At 46.9% G+C, this 21,012-nt stretch overlaps 1 protein-coding gene across 2 annotated transcripts in view; it reads left to right on the plus strand.

The window, feature by feature from the left end:
• Positions 1–21,012, plus strand: part of NCKAP1L (NCK associated protein 1 like) — a 1,641,522-nt gene that overhangs the window by 575,146 nt on the left and 1,045,364 nt on the right. For both annotated transcript variants that reach the window (XM_069231027.1, XM_069231028.1), the window contains exon 19: positions 20,614–20,753. In XM_069231027.1, the coding sequence (XP_069087128.1) occupies positions 20,614–20,753 (140 nt within the window). The remainder of the gene's footprint in view (positions 1–20,613; positions 20,754–21,012) is intronic.

A 21,012-nucleotide genomic window follows, 5' to 3' on the forward strand; every position in this document is an offset into this window, starting at 1 on the left:
TAAGCAAATAAACACCTAAACAGAGCAGTTAGGTTCCTACTAAGAATAGTTAAACAATAAACTGGGTAATATAAAAATGTAGCTTAAATGCATCAACAGCTCCTTATCTTAATTAAGATCTGTAGGGTTTAAAGTGTTAGAATTCCTAATGAATTTGGACTCCAGCCTAACTTTGTGCTGTATTTCACAGACAGCGGTCAACAATCATGTTTTTATTCTCAAATCACTTCTTGTTGATGAAGATTCCACATTGTGCACCTCATTCTCTGAAGTGTACAAGGACCCTGCATTGTCCATTGTCATGTAGTTGGTTGTTCCTTTGTCCACTGGGCATATCAGTATGCTAGATCTGGTGGATTTGACAAGGATTTGGGATTGCCTAAATTGACCAATACATTGACTGGCATTTGTGGAGTTAAATTGCATCAACATCTACCTTTATTGGAAAGCAAATTGAGATGTGAACAACCAGCTGACTGTGCATGGTGAAGGGAACAATTTAGACACAGTTACTGGTGTTGCTTTATCATTTTATATGAAATGGAAAATATAATGCATTTCTTCCCCTACAGTGCCTTTGCATCATATAATGTCTGTTGAAAGCAAAAGTAGAAATGGTCCAACCATTTTTCTCCTCAATTAAACAAATCCCGGAAACATGTCAACAAAGTGATTTCCACATACCTCTGGGACCTTGGCATGGCAACGATCTACAACAGTTTTGTCCGGTTTGACATACTTGGAATTTTCCAAGGAGATGGAGCACATTTGACAGCAGAAGGATATAGGATGCTCCTTAGCACCCTCAAACAATGTACCCAATTCATACTTATGCATAAAACACACCATGGTCTTTGCCAGTGCATCATAGGGATTGGCCAGAGGGCCTGGGCCCTGACCTGGACCTATGCTCCTTCCCATAGGGGTGGTCAACCACCTCTGCACATGGGAAAAAAACAAAGCCGATGCTAGACATCAAAATCTGAAGTTTAGTAAAGAACCAGTCTGTTGAGGCAGTATTATCATCCCATAAAACTAGAAGATCATTAGAGGTAAAAAAGACCTACTGAGGATGCTGCCGTGATATTGACATCTGCAGTGCAGGTAGGCTGAAGGGCCTGGCAAATAGCCAGGCCCTTTGTCCTACTGTTTGCAGGACAGTCAGTTCCCTCTGTTCATGGCCTTTAGTCTTGGGCAGTGAGCGTGGACTACCTGGCTGACTTCTGGGCAGGCTCCCCACACCACCACCCATAGGCAGACAGCACCCATTGCACACAGCCTTTGAACATATGTAGTGTGGTGTCCACCTGGACCCTAAGTCTGACCCTTTGTTTGCAGCAAACCCCATAATGCATGGTGCAACATCTTCTGTGAACGACTGGCTCCTTCTGCACAAAGCTTTGCAAATAGGAGAAGCATGCCATGGATTGTTGGCACCTACAGGCCCAAAACTGGTGAACTTGTGCTGCTAGACCTGGATCAAATCAATATATTTTTATAAAGGTTAAATGATAAGGGGCGCTCTCTGGCAGTCACACACACAAGGGGTCTTGGTTTGCTCAACCCTGCTGCCTCATGTTCGCGTTCTTTTTAACCATTAGGACATGGGGACCATGCTGGCTGCTGACATCATTAAACAATAGACTCTTTGGTCAACTATTGTTGTGAAGGGCTGAAGGCTGAGTGTTAGAAATTGGGTTTCTGGTTGGCTAGGGTATGCACCTAAGACAGGCAGAGCCCACGTTCTCTAGTCAGGGCAAGGGAGTTACACACCCAAGATAACCCTTGCTCACCCCCATGGCAGCTTGGCACGAGCATTCAGGCTTATCCCCAGGGCAATGTGTAAAGTGTTTGCACAATACACACAACACAAGGGACACACTATCCCCACCACAAAGGAAACACAACACCAAGTTATATAAAATTAAACTGTATTGTACACAACATCATTAGAACAAACACAACTCATACATGCCCATAACAAAAACATCAGAGAACACATGATATGTCACAAAAACACATTAGCAGAAATGCCAAACAATGTCAGGACTGCCCAGGAAAAGGAAACATTAGGCAAGCTCATGGTATTAGCACATAGGAAAACAATCTCATGATTGCAACCACGACATCATGAATACCCTTGATACAATATGCCCAACATCAGGAAAGCACAGATCGTTTTGCAACATTTTCACCAGAGCCAGTGAGTGTGACCTGTCCTCCGCACTGGGTGTAAAAATGAGATGGGCAAAAACGGGGACGCCTGCGTCCCCACTCTCTGAGCTCCTCTGCTCTGTTTTCTGCACCCGGTAGGGGCACAGCGGGACGGGGGCCCTCCGGCGAGGTCACCACCCTGCCTGTGAGCCACAAAGCCTGAGGAGGGGGGCCTAGCAGGAACGGGTGACTCTGTTGAGGTTTCCCGTTCGCCCACAAGCCTCACAACAGAAATAGGGGGCCTGATGAAGCAGGGGACCTCTGATGAGGCTTCCACCCCACCCACGATCTCTGAACCATTGCGGGGGCGCAGTGGTAACGGGCCCCCTCTTGACCAATAAAGGGGCCCGGTGGCACATGGGGCCTCCAATGAGGCTTCCACCCCACCCACGATACACACCAACTGGATGGGGTCCAGTGGAGCGGGCGGCCTCCGATGAGACTTTCACCCTGCTCGCAATGCGCCCGCACCCGAAGTGGTGCGTGAGCCTCTCTGCAGTCCTCCCAGGCTGCAGTGTGAATCCTTGCCAAAATGAGGGCTTGCTGGTGCCCCGTGGGCACTGCTCTTCATGCTTGTCTCCCCGGCGGCACCGTAAGCAGCACATTTACTCCTGTCTTCACTTCGCTATGCCCTGGGGGTCCCAAGGACATCGCGTTTCAGATGCACTTTGAGACACAGCCTGCCAGGGTCGCTGTGGTGATTTCCCCCAGTGACAGGATTTAGAAAACGTGCTAAAGAATTAACAGCAGGAGCGCTCTCAAGGTGCCAAACAATGAAAATGAAGAGTGCTCTCAAGCTGCTAAGGGGAAACAAAGCAGCGCTCCTTTGCGCTGACAAGCAAAAGGTTGCAGGGGGCAGGAGCCACAGCACCCATCTCCTGGGGACACAAGTGAAGCACAGGGCGGCAGGGCTGAACAACAGGCAAGCACAAGGGGGATGCAGTTTCTCCTAGTGACCCAGCAGGTCACAAGTCAGCACAGCAGCAGCAGTCCAAGGTGGTTCCTGATGTACTCAGATTTGCAAAGCACTCACAAAGTGGGGGAGAACGGGTTACAACCAGTTGCAACTGGTTCTGGGAGTGTCCCCTCCACCCTCCAGCACAGGCTCCAGACATCATTTGGGGTAACCAAGCCCTTTTTGTGAGGCCTTGGCACATCCTTTACAGATGCACCTCTGTGATACCTCCATCCTCCCTGTCTGCAGGCTGTCTGAAAATTATGCACAAAGCCCAGCTGTCACTCTGCCCCAGACGTGGATTGGAGTCAAGCTGCAAAACACCAGCGTCATAAGTACAGACAAATGCTCAGTTTTTAGAAGTGGCATTTCTATAATGATAATGATCCACAAAACCAGGCACATGTCATGCCTTTGACATACATACCACCTTTTCCATAGTTCTAGCTAGGGCCTACCTTAGGGGTGACGTACATGTAGTAAAAAGGGAGTTCTGGGCCTGACATGTAATTTTAGATGCCAGGCCCCTGTGGCAGTAAACTGCGCATGCAGAACCTGCGCTAGTAGGCCTGAGACAGGTTTGAAAGGCTACTTCTGTGGGTGGCGCCAGCAGCTCTGCAGGCCAACTAGTAGCATTTAATTTTGAAGGCCCTGGGTATAGGGATACCACTGTAAAAGGGACTTACAGGTAAGGTAAATTAAATGTGAAATTAATACGCCAATCATACCAACTTTAGAAGGGAGAGCACCTGCACTTTAGCACTGATCAGCAAGTGATAAAGTGCTCAAAGTCCTAGAGCCGACAACAACAGGTCAGAATTAGAGGAAGAAGGCAAAACTTTAGGGATATCCATGAACACAGGTGAGGTCCAACACTAAGCAAGTAGGGTATTATGGGGACTTGGCAGGGTTGTTGAAGGGCCAGGCCAAAGGGGGCGAAAGGTCATGCAGAGCGAGGGTTGGCCAGATGTGGATGGTTGGTGCAGTGTCTGGCCATAGGGCAATACTACAGCCCAGCTCTTATTGTATGTTGGATGCAGAGTCTAGTGTGCCACCAGGCTCAGAAGACAACCTCCAAGATGTATGTCCAAGTCTGTGCATGGTGCACATTTTCACTTGTGGAGGGGTGGGTAAATTTCCTGGCAACAGGATAAGCTCTGTAGCAACATTGTCCTACTTATAGCTGACATTGTGTGCACTGGGGGCTTGATGCTCTCAGAGGCTTGGGACAGCGCCTTGCCAGAAACTAGGCAATGAGTGCAAGTCCTTAGGTGGATTGCTTACAGGTATTGGCTGGAGGTGATGACTGAGTTGTTGCGATATTATCAATGATGTAACTTATTCTGTCATGAGTAATGCAATATGTGAGGTGTGATCAGTGGATGATGGTGGCACTAATTATAGTTAGTTTACTAAATTATAACAGCATATTTCAGTATTTTGTTGGGATTTTTAATGCTAGCTTATATCACATTCCGGCACTTAATTATAGCATCATTTTAATTGTTTTTTTCAGTTAATGACAGTTACGTTAATACTTTGTATGAGTTTTATAAGGTCTTAGCACTTAACCAAACAAAAAGGTCACTGTAACATTTGTTTTTCCTATATACACCAACGCGTCCCTGCTGTTTCTCCAACTGCTTCCACCTGTGGGGACTGGTGCTGGGCAGAAGGTGCAGGACCCATTTAAACTTTGCCAGATTCCAAGCGTTGCATCGAAAAGATGGAAAAACCCACACTTCAGTATATGTCGCCGGTGAAAGTTATTTAAAATTGGTTTCGACCATGTCAAAGCCATAACATCACTATACAGTGCCCAAGTTCCTTCTAAAATGTCCTCATGGGGCATGGCCATGATGGCGGCGTGAGCGGACGTGTTCTCGTGAGCTCCGCCGCCCGGGCCTAAACAGCAGCACATCGGTCCCGGGCCCCGTCGTCTAGAGCGTTCCCTAGTGTTTGGGCGGCGCTGTGGAGATCCAGGGGCCACACGGAGCACCCTGGTAAGAGGCGGACCGGCCGTTTGAGTTGGCCGGTTCGGGCCGCTGGTGGAGCCTGGGGCGCACGCGGTCGGTGTGGGCTGCGGGCCTGGATTTGCGGCCCCCGGCTGAGCAACCGGAGGAACGGACGGCTGATCCCGGGCCTAGTGGCGCCGGTGACAGGAGCGGCTGACGGGAGAAGCACAGCAGGAAATACCGAGCCACGGAGGTACAGGGCTGGGGGGGAGGGGCAGATGGAGAGCAGTGGCGGTGCACGGCTTCGGCCCCCCGGCCCGGTGCGAGTCTTGTGGCACCAGGGGCGGCCCGGTGGGGCCTTGGATGGACGAGGGGGGAGAGGCTGGGTCCCCCCTGCCCCCTACGGAACCAGAAGACCAGTGGCCCTGAGGTGGGAGGAGTGACGCGACAGCGGGTGACTCGGTGGGAACTGCTCGGCCCGCGGTGAGGCCGAGGCACACGGTGGTGTTGCGTGGCACTGGCCACTGTCCCATGAAGGGCCTGGACACTCCGGGAGGGCCCGGCAGGCCAGGAGTGTGAGGACAGAAGTGGTAGGGCCCTGCCATTCCCTGAAGAGACAGGCCCGGTGCCCGTGGGGGGAGTGTGGCGCTCCAGCAGAAGATAAAGGCCTGGCGGGGCGAACCGGTCCGCGGCGGAGTGATAGAGGAGCCATCAGGCGCTGCCTTTATTAGAGGGGGGCCGGGTGGTCCTGGCCGTAGTTCAGATTACTAATGGGGTCCTCCAAACCTAAGAGGGATCAGTCGGTCAGGGAGATGCTGATGAGATCGCACCCCCCGCAGAGCAAGCCCCCTGAGGCAGCTGCCCAGGTGAGAGGGCCTGGAGAAAAGGGCGATGCAGAAGATGACGGAGGGGCCCCGGTTACGAAGGGCTTCCTTACCTCCTTGTTCGACTCTCTGAGGATGGATGTGCAGGAGCTGCGAAAAAATATTTCCCAGGATATGCGGGACCTGCACGCGGACATCATCTCGTTAGGGGAAAGAGTGTCGAGTATGGAGGACAACGAGATTTCCAGGGGAGAAGAAGTCGAACAATTGCAACAGGAAGTTCTCCGTCTGCGCGAACAACAGGAGCAACTGCAGATCGTGACCGAGGACTTGGAAGATCGCTCCAGACGCCATAATATACGCATTAGATGAGTTCCTCTTGAGGCGGAAGGAGAGGACATCAGTGAGTTTGTCACAGCTTTATTTCACTCCCTCCTCGGCCTGGGAAGCAAGCAGGAGATAACATTGGATCTGGTCCACAGAGTAGGCTGGCGGGGGGCTGGAGCGCGCCCTCCTGATATCTTAGCGTGCATACACAATTTTATGACAAAAGAAGATATCCTTCAGACGGTGTGAAATGTGCCTCAGGTCCAGTTTAGGGGGCACAATCTACAGCTCTATCAGGACCTCTCGCTGCTGACCTTGCAGAGACGAAGAGAACTTAAGCCCATTACAGAACACCTCCAGGCAAACTCTACGCCTTACACCTGGGGCCACCCTTTTCGACTCGTGTTCCGGTGGGGGGACCAGATGAGACAGGTGAAATCACTGCAGGAGGCTCGTCCAATATTAAATATAGAGGAGACAGAATAACGGACTGGGCCCCAGGAGGAGGCTCCTCCCGAGAACCGACCGAGATGGCAACGAAAATAAAATAAACGGAAACCGCTGCGGCCGTCATCTACTGAAAGAGCGCTTGAGAGACAATCTGTACTTAATAGTCTTACTGCTGGGATCAGTTCATAGATGCGGATAGCTCCCGTAAGATGTTGATGTGGCCCGAGGCCGTTCCAGGAGCGAGGAGTGAAGACATTGGAACAGGGCCTGGGCGGCGGGGACTCTGGATATCATGAGTAGGCCTTTTTAAGGTGCTGCCGACCCCTGTCTAGGACTTAGCCTCTTTTTGGAATCCTATTGAGGACTTGACTGTGATTGATGTGCACCTGTTGTGCCCTTTTGTTATGTTACAATATGCTCCCGCTACAGGAACTAATTCTATTGTTAAGACCCCCATGCTCCTGTGTGGTCGCCTATCCCAGGGCTATTTCTGACCACTGCCTCCCTGTAGAGGCCATCTACTACGGCTTTCTGACCACTTACCTACACTTGACACTTAAATGCCTAAGCCTGAATGTCCGGGGCCTTAATAATCCCTCGAAAAGGTTAGCGGTTCTCTCTGCTTTAGAGCGCTCTGAGAGTCACATTTGCTTGTTACAGGAGACGCACCTGCTGGCCAAAGACACATATCGTATGCGTTCCAAATAGTTCCCCCGGCAGTACTGGTCTTATGCCCCTTCGAAACACGGGGTGGCAATTTTGATATCAAAAGCTTTCCAGAGGGAGGTCATTGCTATGATACATGAGGTTAAGGGTAGGTTCCAGGCCTTCAGAATGTGCATAGAGTCATTCCATTTCACAATTGCAACGATATACGCACCTAACACTCAACAAGAAATATTCATGAGGTAGGCTTTATCTGCGATGCTCACAACCCCGGACAGGGCTATACTTGTGGGTGGGGACTTTAATCTTGTCATGGATAATGATCTTGATCGATCAGGACACCGATATGGGCAGACTGGGGCTCTGACCCCCGCTGGGCGACAGTGGCTGGCAGATTGTGACCTCAACGATATCTGGCGGACAGCACACCCGAATCTCCGAGACTATTCGTTTTTCTCAGCGTCCTCAAAAACGTACACACGCATAGACTATTTCCTGGCCTCTTCAGCGTTCCACTTCTGAGTCAGGGACACCACGATTGAGCCCAGGGCTCTAACAGACCATGCCCCTATAACCTTGGTGGCTCGCTTCGACTGTGGCCGAGCCCGGGCCCCGGGATGGCGCATTCGAGACACGATACTACAGTCCCGGGTTGCGGTGGAGGCGCTGCGACAAGCGATGCTGGACTATATTAGTCACAGTGATAATGGGCTGACTAGCCTAGAGACACTTTGGGAGGTGCTGAAGGTAGTCATACGCAGGGAGGTGATCTCACTCTTGGCCAAAGAAAACAAATCCCGGAGAGACCAGAGAGCGGTGTTGGAGCAGAGAGTGGCTGCTCTGGAGCGCTCCCACAAACATACTGGTACTCCCAGAGTTTGGAGGGAATTAGAGAAAGCGCACCTACAACTAAAAAGACTGGACTGGGATCGGGCGGAGTATGCTGTAACCCGGCTCAAAAACAAAATCTATATAGGGGGTAATCGCTGTGGGAAACGTTTGGCACATAAACTAAGGGCTCAGCGGTCTGCCAACGCCATAAAGATGGTGCGTTCCCCCTCCCTGGGTGAGGCACGAATGGATGTGCAAATAGCTGAGGCCTTTGCGGACTTTTACAGAGAGCTATATGCATCTGACCCAGCGACTGGCCCTGACCCATCTTCCTACCTCACGGACTGTGTAGTCACACCACTCTGTGAGCGGGACGTAGCCTGCCTTGAGCAACCCATAAGGATAGAGGAGGTGATTTCGGCTATCTCCCATCTTACGGTCTGGAAGTTGCCTGTCCCGGACGGCTACACTTCGCTTTTTTATAAAACCTTCTGTTCAGAATTGGCCCCAATCCTCACACGGCTCTTCAACTCTTTCCTAGAGACCAAGGCCCTCACACCCAGCATGCTGTAGGCCACCATCACGGTCATTCAAAAAAATGGGAAGAGCATGGAGGATTGTGGTTCATATCGACCCATTTCACTCCTAAACATAGATGCCAAGCTATTCACGGGTATCCTAGCACAGCGTCTCAATCCCTACAAACCTGGGCTTATCGACCCGGATCAAGCGGGCTTCATATCCCAATGACAGTGTGGAGACAACACGAAACGGCTCTGACACTTAATAGACAAAACAGACAGATCGCACAAGGAGGCACTCCTCCTCACCATTGATGCAGAGAAAGCGTTCAACAGGGTGCATTGGCCCTACCTCTTCTGGGTATTGTAGCGCTTCGGGGTTGGGCTGGATAAAATGCATTTATCAAGAGCCCAAGGCAGCAGTCCGAGTCAACGGGACATTGACGTTGCCATTCCCGATTAGACGAGGAACGAGACAGGGGTGTCCACTCTTCCCGCTTTTATTTGCTCTTTACATGGAGCCTCTGGCACAGCGACTTCGCGATGATCCCCGTATTACTGGCATTAAATTTGGAGGTGACCACCACCTCATCGGCTTATACACCGACGATGTGATTCTTACACTGGCAGAACCTATGGTCTCGCTCCCGGCGCTCATGGACGCCTTATGCACTTTTAGTATGGCCGCCGGGTTTAAAGTGAACACATAGAAATTGCAAGTCCTAAACTTGTCGGTCCTCCTTGAGCACGAGGAGGAACTCCGTTCCAGATACCCTTTTATATGGACAACATCACATGTCCCGTACCTAGGCATTGCTTTAGCAACGGCAGCTGCAAAGACGGCTCGCATGAACTATGCTTCTCTCTCAAGGGAGATACTGAAAGACTTAGAGATGTGGGGGAAGCACAAACTATCATGGGTCGGTAGGGTGGCTGCAATCAAAATGACAATCTTGCCGCGCATACTCTATGTGTCAGAGGACACTTCCTCTGACTCCACTGGCAAACACCATAACTACACTTCAGACAGCGATCTTGAAATTTTTATGGGATAAGAAGCCCGCGCACATATTACGTCACACATTATACCGTCCTAAGGAGGAGGGGTGCTGGCAGTTCCTTGCCTGTTGAGGTATCACCAAGCGGCCCAGCTGCACTTTATGCTGGAGTGGAGCCGTCCGCTAACTGAGAAGCACTGGCGCTTCATGGACCAGGCGGTTGCTGGGTCCCATATCTGGAAGGGGCACTGTCTATGACGCAGACACAGAGCGAAGGGGCTATATTCCTCACCGATCACTGGCGCGACTCTCCGGATGTGGGGCACGGTGGCGACAAGACACGGTTTGACGACCTTCCCCTCTCCCATGATGCCGATTTGTGCGAATCCCAACTTCACCCATGGCTTGCAGTCAGAGCCCTTTCACCGTTTGTATGAGAGAGGTTGTAGAAGGGTAGGGAGTCTATTCAATCCAGATGGAATTATCCCCTTTCATCAGCTGAGAGAGACATACGGACTTATGGAAGCAGACTGACTGACGTACTATCAAGTCAGACACTGGGTACTCCAACCGACGGTCAGGCCCTTCGTTGCTAGAACACTCACGCCTTTCGAGAAATGGCTCCTGGCAAAGAAAGATGACAAGCAGGTGATATCGGAAATTTATAAACTTGTTCGTGGGGCCTCACCACCTTCCAAAACCAGAGGGCAGAAAAGGTGGGAGAAAGAGGTTGAGAGGGAGCTGACAGAGGAGAAGTGGGATAGTATTTACTTCAGAGCACATCACACAGCTCATAACATATCGGGGCGTAAACAGCTTATAAGTTAGCCACGTACTGGTACTATACCCCGGCGAGGTTACACGCTTGGGACCCCACTAAACCTGGGCTCTGCTGGAGGGGTTGCGGAAACACGGGCACACTCATGCACCTGCTGTGGCACTGCCCCAAGCTGAAAAGATATTGGAAGAGCATTCTTGATGACATAGATAGAGTATTCCACACTGAGATTCCCAGACTTCCGACGTATGTTATCCTAGGTCTGCCTAACCCTCTTACCTTCCCCCTCCGCTCATTGAGGGGACTACAGATTGCCCTTGCCCTCAATGCTGCACACCAGACGATATTAGCTCTGTGGTGCACAGACAGGGTTCCGAGCTACACCTCATGGCTTCACAAACTCTGGTTCATCCTAGCAATGGAGAAACTAACACTGGCGACTAGACAGGGAGCGGAAGATATGACCGCTCTCTGGAGGCCCTTCATTCAGATTCTATTCACTGAATTCAGCTAACTCATTTGCCCTGCATACTTAAAGACTTTGAGGCTGCTGCAGGATGCCTCATCGTGGGAGGAAGATGGCTGCACCGGGGTGAAATGAGGCTCAAGGGCCTGGTGGACAGGGGTGCTGAGTGTACGGGGAGTGAGGGGGGAAGGCACTGCTGAATGATGAATGGGGAGCTCTGTTGTTTTACCTTGCTCTTTTTGTTGTATTCTTCCTTTGTTCTCTCCCTTCCCCTTTTTGATTGGTTTCCTTGCTACAAGTGATAACTGTTCTGGCATAATGATGTCTGAGGCGAGAAGGACAATTATATATGTCAGCCCATGTCAAACAGCACTCTCTGGCGGTCATTTCCTTGGCTTGAGTGACAGGTGAAACTTTACAGTTTTCTTGCTGACGGCCGATGCGGTTGTAGGCGCATAGCTGTGTATTTTGTTCTCACATATTGTTGGACTTTTGCTTATGCAGGGTCATCCCCAGTCTTTTTGCCTCCTGCCTCCTATTTTTTTCTGACCTGTCGCTGTTGGCTTTTGAACTCTGAGCACTTTCCCACTGCTAACCAGTGCTAAAGTGCATATGCTCTCTGTGTGAAATTGTATGTGATTGGTTTATCCATGATTGGCATATTTGATTTACTAGTAAGTCCCTAGTAAGGTGCACTAGAGGTGCCAGGGCCTGTAAATCAAATGCTACTAGTGGGCCTGCAGCACTGGTTGTGCCACCCACATAAGTAGTTCTGTAATCATGTCTCAGACCTGCCACTGCAGTGTCTGTGTGTGTATTTTTACACTGTAAATTCGACTTGGCAAGTGTACCCACTTGCCAGGCCTAAACCTTCCCTTTTCTTACATGTAAGGCACCCCTAAGGTAGGCCCTAGGTAGCCCCAAGGGCAGGGTGCAGTGTATGGATAAGGTAGGACATATAGTAATGTGGTTTATATGTCCTGACAGTGAAATACTGCCAATTTCGTTTTCACTGTTGCAAGGTCTGTCTCTCTCTCATAGGATAATATGGGGGCTACCTTTAAATATGATTAAAGTGTAGATTCCCCTAGAGAGTAGATGGACATGTGGAGTTTGGGATCCCTGAACTCACAATTTAAAAATACATCTTTTAGTAAAGTTGATTTTGAGATTGTGCGTTTGGAAATGCCACTTTTAGAAAGTGAGCATTTTCTTGCTTAAACCATTCTGTGACTTTGCCTTGTTTGTGGATTCCCTGTCTGGGTCAGTTTTGACAGCTGGGTTGTTTTTCACCGCACACCAGACAGTGACACAAAGGGAGCTGGGGTGTGATCTGCATTTCCTGATTAGCTATCTCTGCTAGGAGGGAGGGGTGGAGTGGTCACTCTCATCTGAAAGGACTGTGCCTGCCTCTGACAATGCTGTCTCCAGCCCCCTGGTGTGTGTCTGAGGCCTTGCCTGGGCAAGGCAGGATTTCACAAGAAGGTGTGAGTCCCCTTTGAAGAAAGGTGACTTCAAAGACTAACATGGGTATAAGAAGGGCACCCAAACTTACAAACTTGAGAAACACTTCTGGAATCAAGGGGAACCTCTGCCTGGAGAAGAGCTGATCGCTGAGGAACAAGTGCTGCCCTGCCTGTGACTGTGCTTTGTGGAGCTTTCCTGCAGTGCTGCTTCTGCCTGAGTAAGAGGGCAAAGACTGGACTTTGTGTGCCTTCCATCTTGAAGAAGAAATCTCCAAGGGCTTGATGTAGAGCTTGCCTCCTGTTGTTGAAGTCTCAGGGATAGCAAAGACTTCTTCCTGCCAGCACCTGGAGTCTCTGGAGAGACCCCTACTCTGCTCTGTGGTGCCCTTCCAGTTCCTGGGACCCTGAAAGGAGAGGCTGGCAGCCTAAGGACAAAAATACACGCACCGAGCGCCGTGCGGAGAAAAGATCGACGCGAATCCGATCGCGGCTGAGAAAACGACGCGACGCCGGCTCCGCAGCTGAGAAACGACGCCGCAGGAAACGCGACCGGAGAATCGACGCCCGGAGCAGGAGAAACGACGCGCAGCATCGCTGACGAAGGCTGAGAGATCGCAACCAGCGCCGCGGGACTTTCGGACCGTCGCGTGGCTGGCTTTTTCGACGCGCCTCGCCGTGCCGAGCTGTTTTCAACGCATATACCCGTGCAGGGTTATTTTCGACGCACACCTCCCGTGCGGGGTTATTTTTGCCGCAAACCAGGTACATTTTCACGCTAGCAGCGCTAGTGTGGTGTTACAACTACCTAAAGACTCTTTTTATTTTAAACCTTTAAAAAATCATAACTTGACTTGTGTATGTTGGATTTTTGTCGTTTTGGTCTTGTTTTGTCTAGATAAATATTTCCTATTTTTCTAAACTGGTGTTGTGTCATTTTGTAGTGTTTTCATTAAGTTACTGTGTGTGTTGGTACAAATACTTTACGCCCAGCACTCTGAGGTTAAGCCTACTGCTCTGCCAAGCTACCAAGGGGGTAAGCAGGGGTTAGCTGAGGGTGATTCTCTTTTATCCTAACTAGAGTGAGGGTCCTTGCTTGAACAGGGGGTAACCTGACTGTCAACCAAAGACCCCATTTCTAACACATATCATATACCAATAAACAGATTTGATCCATAAAATATCCTCATACATAAAAGTGGTAAAAAGACTAACACAATCACATGGGTATTGAAATTACTAAACACTCCAATCCGCTTAACATCGAGTGCGCAAACTAAAGAAAATAAATATACTTTTCAGGATATGCCAAAGTGTTTGAAAAGGCTACAGATAATAATGGGGACCCAGTAAATATACCAGAAGACCGTAAGGCAGTTAAATACAGGCCCCATCAGTATGTGGTAGCAATAGTACTCACACTAATTATATGTGTCAAACGACTCCCTTTGCGAATGCAATTGTGGCAACTTGATGCAAAATATACATAAATATATGCTATGCCAAAATTTGAAAACGCTACACATACTAATAGGTGCAAACTCATGCTGTATGATTAAGATGGGGTCCCAGTGAAAGTACCAGAAGGCTGTAAGGCAGTTATATTCAGTCCCCACCAATGAGGGGTAGCAGTATTACTAACAGTAGTTAAAAGCCAAGTGGCCAAAATACCCTCCATTAAAAATGCAACTGTAGCAGCTTGTTACGAAAATGCAAAAAAGAAGAAATAGAGGGAGGCAGGCTACCAAAATATAACAAAGAAAGTGAAAATAGGAAAAGGGGAGGGAGAAGGGGAAAAAAGATGAATAAATACACATTACATATTGTCATCCATATTCCTGACAAAAGACTGTAAACAAACAAGTTAACAGAGGAGGACAATAGCAACAAGAAAACACCAAATGTCCAAGATCACATAGTCATCATAACACAATTTTGGCAAAGGCGGGTCCTCATTTTCCTTAAGTTAGAAGTCACGAAGTAGGGAGAAAAGGAACCAAATTAACATCTATTTTATCAAATCTACAAATGTCAAAATCAGTATCATGACTGTCCAGTAATACAAAGGATAAGATAGATACACGCATTTCAACCCATGTTGTTAATGTGCACAATGGTATATGTGGTATTGCAAACACAGCCACCCTGTGCGTGAACAAGGCTGTTTGCCAAAATGCATTGCAGGAGCTAGAATCTGCTGAATAAAGACTTCACCTTCATCCACACCAAGTGTGTGGGATTTTGTGATTAAGCTTCCAATATGTGTATATATATATATATATAGATGTGTGTGTCGTCTTTTTAACATCCACGCACACTGGGGGGTAGGGTTCTTGCATAACTGTATAGCTATAACTGATGGATTTCTATGGTTTTGTGCATTTAAAATCTGCATCTAACTATATATATATATATATATATATATATATATATATATATATATATACCAAAATGTTTGGGTACACTTAGTAAACAGATGTGGAATGAATGATACTGTACTTATGCAAATATGTCTCTCTTTAACTATTTTTAGCCCCTTTAAAAAGACCTCATGGCTCAAATTAATAAAAAACAATATCTCCATCAAATGTTTAGCCTGCTGGTTTCATACCTGCATTAACATCTCAGTGCTCATTTACTTCAGGCTTCACCTCAGGAAAGACTTTAAATTCAACAGCTCCCTTTCCAACAAAATGATGTTCATGAGTGTTCCACTTTTGTCTTGAATACAAAATGTCAGCACTGTAGTTATTCATCAGACTGCTGTGGTGACACTGCAGTTTCTTACCGGGGCAGTAACTGACAGACTGCTGCTGATGCTGGAAGGACACGTTTCTCTCTGCATTACAGAATGTTTTACTGACATGGATTGGGAAGATATTTGAGAACTCTCTAGACCACCAACCTTCATTTCTATGACAAAAAGGATCTCATCTCATTGTGTTTCCTGTAGCCTCCTCCGTAGAGTACATATTCAGTTTTACAGCTTTGATTCCATCAAGTGGTGTTTAGTTGTGCCACACTTTTGTCATAAACATAGAATGCCAGTTCTCTAGTTGTTCATTAGACGTCTGTGGTGAAGCTGCAGTGGAACACTGGAATCAAATGACAGGCTGTGCTTGTGTCAGAAGTACAAGTTTCACTTAGCATGCCAGAACTTGTTTTCTGACATTGATGAGGAACATATTTTAGAATTTAGAGAAAATGTGACCTCATTTTAGCTTTCTAGAACACTAACCATACATTATATGGCAAAATGTTGTTTGTTGGACCTGAAAGCCTTAGGGTGGTCCTCCCCCAACTTTATATCTGCCTCCTTCGATTTTTCTGATGTCGCTTTTGCTGGTTTTAGTACTGTGTGCACTTTACCACTGCTGATCAGTGCTAAAGTACTTGTGCTCTCCTATACATGGTAACATTGCCTCCTACCCAATTGGCTTATTTAAAGTACATATAGGTCCCTAGTAAAGTGCACTAGATGTGCTTAGGGCCTGTAAATTAAATGCTACTAGTGGGCATGCAGCACTGATTGTACCACCCACTAAGGTAGCCCCTCAACCATGTCTCAGGACTGCCATTGCTAGGTCTGTGTGTGCAGTTTCACTGCCACTTCAGCTTGACATTTAAATGTACTTGCCAATCCTTAATGTTATTACACATAAGTCACCTCTAAAGTAGACCCTAGGTAACCCATAGGGCAGGGTGACATGTAAGTAAAAGGCAGGACATATACTTGTAAGTTTAACATGCCTAGTAGTGATAAACAACCAAAGTTGTTTTTCCATATTATGAAGCCTGCTCCTCTCATAGGCCAGTAGCGGAAATTCCCTTCTTTACTTTTAAGTGGTAATTTCTGATCTGAATGGAGTGGCATTGTGGTCATGTTTGGTATAGTTGGAATGGTAGTGGAAATCCTGCCTACTGGTGACGTTGAATTCAACATTACTATTTTAGAAATGCTCCTTTTAGAAATTAGGCATTTATCTTCACTTACTGCTCTCTGTGCCTTACAGCCTGTCTCCAATCCACGTCTGGTCTGTGCTGGTTGACAGCTCCCCTTGTGCATTCCACTGGGTCGTCCTAGGCGGGAAGGGTGTAGGGGGTCTCACTTACACTTCAAACGCTAGTGGCCAGACCACACAAAGGATTGATAACTCCCTACAGATCTCCTCGCTGACAGGACTGGGTTGAAAGGGGAGCTGGTGCACTTCAAAACCACTCTTTGAAGTCTCCTCCACTTGAAAGACACTTTTGGCTATATATACTGGGTCAATGACCAACTCAATTCAGACACTTCTAGACCTACAACTGGATTTTGTCAGAAGGACTGCCATGCTGCTAAGGGACTCATCTGGACTGCTTTTCTGGAAGGACTGCTATCCTGGTTGTTCCCCTGCTGCCTGCTGCTTCCTGACTCTGCTGTAAGGACTGTGCCTCCCCCAAAAGTTATCTCTTAGACTGATGTTGCCTCCTGTTAAGAAGTCGCAGGGCCATCAAAGACGTCACCTGAGAGAGAAAATCCCCCACGCTGGAAAATCCATGCAACGCCTGCAAAATCAGAGCAATGCCTGCAGAATCAACGCAGCATCTGTGTTGCAGCTGAAAAATCGCTGCAGCACCTTTTTCATCATCTCAGCGAGTTTGGATTTTCCACACATCGTCCCTGGGCAGCAGATGATACCTGCACCGCAGTAAGGAACCAAGGCTACATGCATGGAAACCGATGCTTCAACTTGCCCACGAGGAAAGAATCAACACCTCACCTCCAATGTCCAGAAAAAAATTGACACATCGCTTTACTTTCAGATTCCTCCTCTGCCCACTGCGTCGTTATTTGTGAAGCATCCCAGGTACTTTGGGCATATTTACAAGCCCCTAGCTCCTCCTTGCACCATTTTAGCGTCATTTTTTTAATGCTAATGTGGCTTTAGGAAGTCATTTTGCTGTGCCAGATTTACAAAGTGGTGCAATGCATACATTGCACCACTTTGCATCCCTTTGCACCACAATATGCCTGTGCCAGGTATAATGTATGCAAAGTGTGTGCTCCGGCACACGGAGGCCCGAAAAAATGGTGCATTGAAATCTACAAGATTTCACTGCCTCATTTTTAACTCCTGCTAAGAGCAGGCATTAAAAGGGCACACCCATTGAAATCACTGGCCTCCCTGCACTTTGCTGCACTAGCATCAAAATGCTTGATGCTAGTGCAGCAAAGCGTCACAATAGCGTAAAGAATGTTGACGTTATGGCCTAACGTGTGCCATGGTCCACCAAATTGTAAGTACAGTGCAACCATGGCATCAGTAGGTGGAGCAGGGGTGATGCAAGAAGACTGCCGCATCAGTGCTGATGCGCTAGTTTCCTGTAAATCTAACCCTTTGTGCTAAAAAGATAGATCCATTTATTTCTATGGCTTAAGACTTACTTAAACCTCTAAAAAGAGATATCTTGACTTGTGCATATTGGATTTTTGTTGTTTTGGTCTTGGTTTATTCAGATAAATATTATCTGTTTTCCTAAACTGGTGTGGAGCCCTTTCGTGGTGTTTTCACTATTTTACTGTATGAGTCGTTGCACAAAATACTTTACATATTGCCTTCTAAGTTAGGCCTGCCTGCTCTGTGCCAAGCTACTGAAGTGTGAGCACAGGATAATTTAAGTTGTATTATGACTTACCCTGACTAGGAATGTGGTCCCTACTTGGACAGGGGGCATACCTCTGCCAACCCGAGACACAATTTTTAACATTGTTCATTTCTAAAGGAAATGCTTTCAGTGTTACAATTTTGATTCTATTAAGATACAGTTGGGGTGGGTCACACTTCTTTCAACCCCATTCCATGCACGACAATGGACATCATATTTTAGGTACAATGAACATAGAAATTTACGGAAAAACACAAAGATTTGACATGAAATTATGGTTAGGAATTGTAAAATTGTAAGAATGTCCTTCTTTACATTAACAAACTTAGAAATTCACAGAAAAAAACAATGGTTAAAGTAATGTTATAATTAGTTAGAAAATGTCAGTTAAATCATAAAGTTTTTTAACTAACAAAACCTCTGAAGTTCACCAGATATAGTTAACTCAAGTAACTATAACTTTACCCTAAAGTAACCATAACTCACGTCCTCCCCATGCACTGCTTCTACCCTCACATATTACATCACTTATGAAATGTTCAATGGCTGCATTGATAATATATCTAATACATCTGAAATGACAACATTGATGACAATACTGTGCTGTGTACTTATAAGTTCGACAGAGTTTTCATAGGAAGAGCGTTTTTTTGTTTTGCCAATAAATTGGCACATTTGACAATTATTCATGAAGATATCCAAAAAAAGTTAATTCACCTCAGCTCCTTTATGGATGATTTTGGTGTGATCTGACATACTTTTTTCACCATGCAGTTTCCATACGAAAAATTAAACTACCAGAAAAAAAAGTTAAACAGAGCTAATTTACACCAGATTTGGCAGGAAAAAACATCAAAACACGAGTTCTAATTAGCTGGTCCAGTGGGAGTTCCTTGGGACCGCACAATGTTATTGGTAACTGCAATAGGAAGAAAAATGTGTATCTGATGTTACAGGACTTAAGGACTCAATCCACGAATCTTGCAAACATTTTAAAAAACATAGAAAGGGGCGGTGTAGGAATACCCTGTTCTTCTAGCACTGGTAGGGTGCGGTGGGTCTCAGAAGTATCCCACCCAGGAGCTAAATAGAAAATATATTTTTTGGGGGGTGATCCTCTCGGTCTCCGTGGCACCTAGCACGGCCAACTCGTGTGATCCAGTGGGACCAAAAAAAAAAGGAAAACAAAGAAATAGTAGGATGGGGGTCTATGGCAAGTTGTCCGCTGGTGAGGTGGTTGCCCTGTAGGTAAACTTTGAGTCCAACCCGCACTGCACATGACCAAAGGTTGTGTATGGCGAAGGGTCGGTAGCCCACATGGGGTTGGTCTCACAGCCTGCAGCCAAGCTCTATTACGCACGTCCGAAAGCTAAGTACTGCTGAGGGTTGGCCATAAATACATTGTGGTACGAAATTTAAAAAATATATATTATTTATGTGTGTAAATAAGCAATGTGTTTTGGCTTCCAACTGAAGGCTTCGATTTGAAGCCAAAATGCATTGTCCGTTTGCACAAATATCTCTGCATATCAAGGTTGGTGTGTGCGTGTTTTCTTCTGGAAACTGGGGATTCTGGCGATTTTGGCATCAAAACTGTGTCTTGAGAGGGAGACAGTGGCTACAGCATCCTTTCTTGTCCCAATGGAGGAGGTTGACTACCAGAAAAAACACTTTGAGCGTCATTTAGGTTTAAGCATAAGACTGCTGGCCTGCAACAGTGACAGATGCGATGACGCCCACCACTGTTCTGAATGACTGTCTGCCCTACTGAGAGACCACTGCCTGTCAGGAGGAGATTTCTTACCTATGAAGGAAGTCGCCGTTGCAGCTTGCCTGATCTTCATTGCATTGAAGAGGGCCTGAAATCATGCCTAGTTCCTTATCTTATACAAGCGTTGGCTTTGGTTCGATTGGCGCTTTGCAGTTTTTTTACGCTTATTGGGTAAAAATTATTAGACAATGGCCCGCAAAACCTATATTTACCATTTGTGTACACTTTGTGTATTTTTGCTATTTTTTTCTAAATTGATTTGGGATTGACATTGTGTTGTTTATTTCACATTACCTCTTTTGCATTTCTCTGAAGTAAAGCCTGCTGCTTTTGCCATAGCTACCAGCTGTTGTTCAGACTTTTCTCAGTGAACTGTGTTTTGATCTGACAAGATTTGTTTTTTATTAAGCTCGTTGGGTCCCCTCCTCCTATATTAATAACCCACCTTCTGTCATGCATCATGTTCATTCGATACAGCCGCGTATTCTTCCAATTAGTTTGAAGTGTTAAGAAACACAACTAAACAAGTGTTCTGGGGGAATGCTTTGAAAAACACAAAATCATGTCCAAAAAGTGATTTGCGCACAGTCGGTACACAAAATAATGTATATTAAAATATATATAATATTTCAAATGTTGCATGAGAAAAAAGTATATCTAGCACTTTATATTTAGCATTATGTAGAAGCTGAAACATCGTAGCAGTGTCAAAATTCCTCATACAATTAACCATTTCCTTTTCCAGCTTCTTCCTAAGCACAGTGCCAGCACCATTAGCAAAGCCAAGAACAAGAAGATGCTCAAAGCGGCAGGCAAGAAGGGCGAGCCTGAGCGTAACAAGCCAGGGACGGAGAGCAAGCGGAAGGACCGGAGTCTGCAAACCAAGTACGCCTATCAGGAAACATGGAGTGTACATTTGCTTTTCTAGATAGGAAGGCATAGGACAACTGGGCACTTACTGGTGACCCACTCAACCCTCATTATTGCTGTATTTCACAGTTTAAATCTCAGCCCGGGGGGAGGTCCTTTCTTGCACTAGGGACCATTGCACACTGTTTATGCCGCTGACCACGTCCAAAGCACTATTCTTGCACAGTAGGCTCAAATCCATATCAATACTAATTGCATAGGGCAATGTAGAGTG

This window comes from Pleurodeles waltl, chromosome 4_2 (genome assembly GCF_031143425.1).
Source record: "Pleurodeles waltl isolate 20211129_DDA chromosome 4_2, aPleWal1.hap1.20221129, whole genome shotgun sequence".
In the NCBI taxonomy this organism is placed as follows: domain Eukaryota; kingdom Metazoa; phylum Chordata; class Amphibia; order Caudata; family Salamandridae; genus Pleurodeles; species Pleurodeles waltl.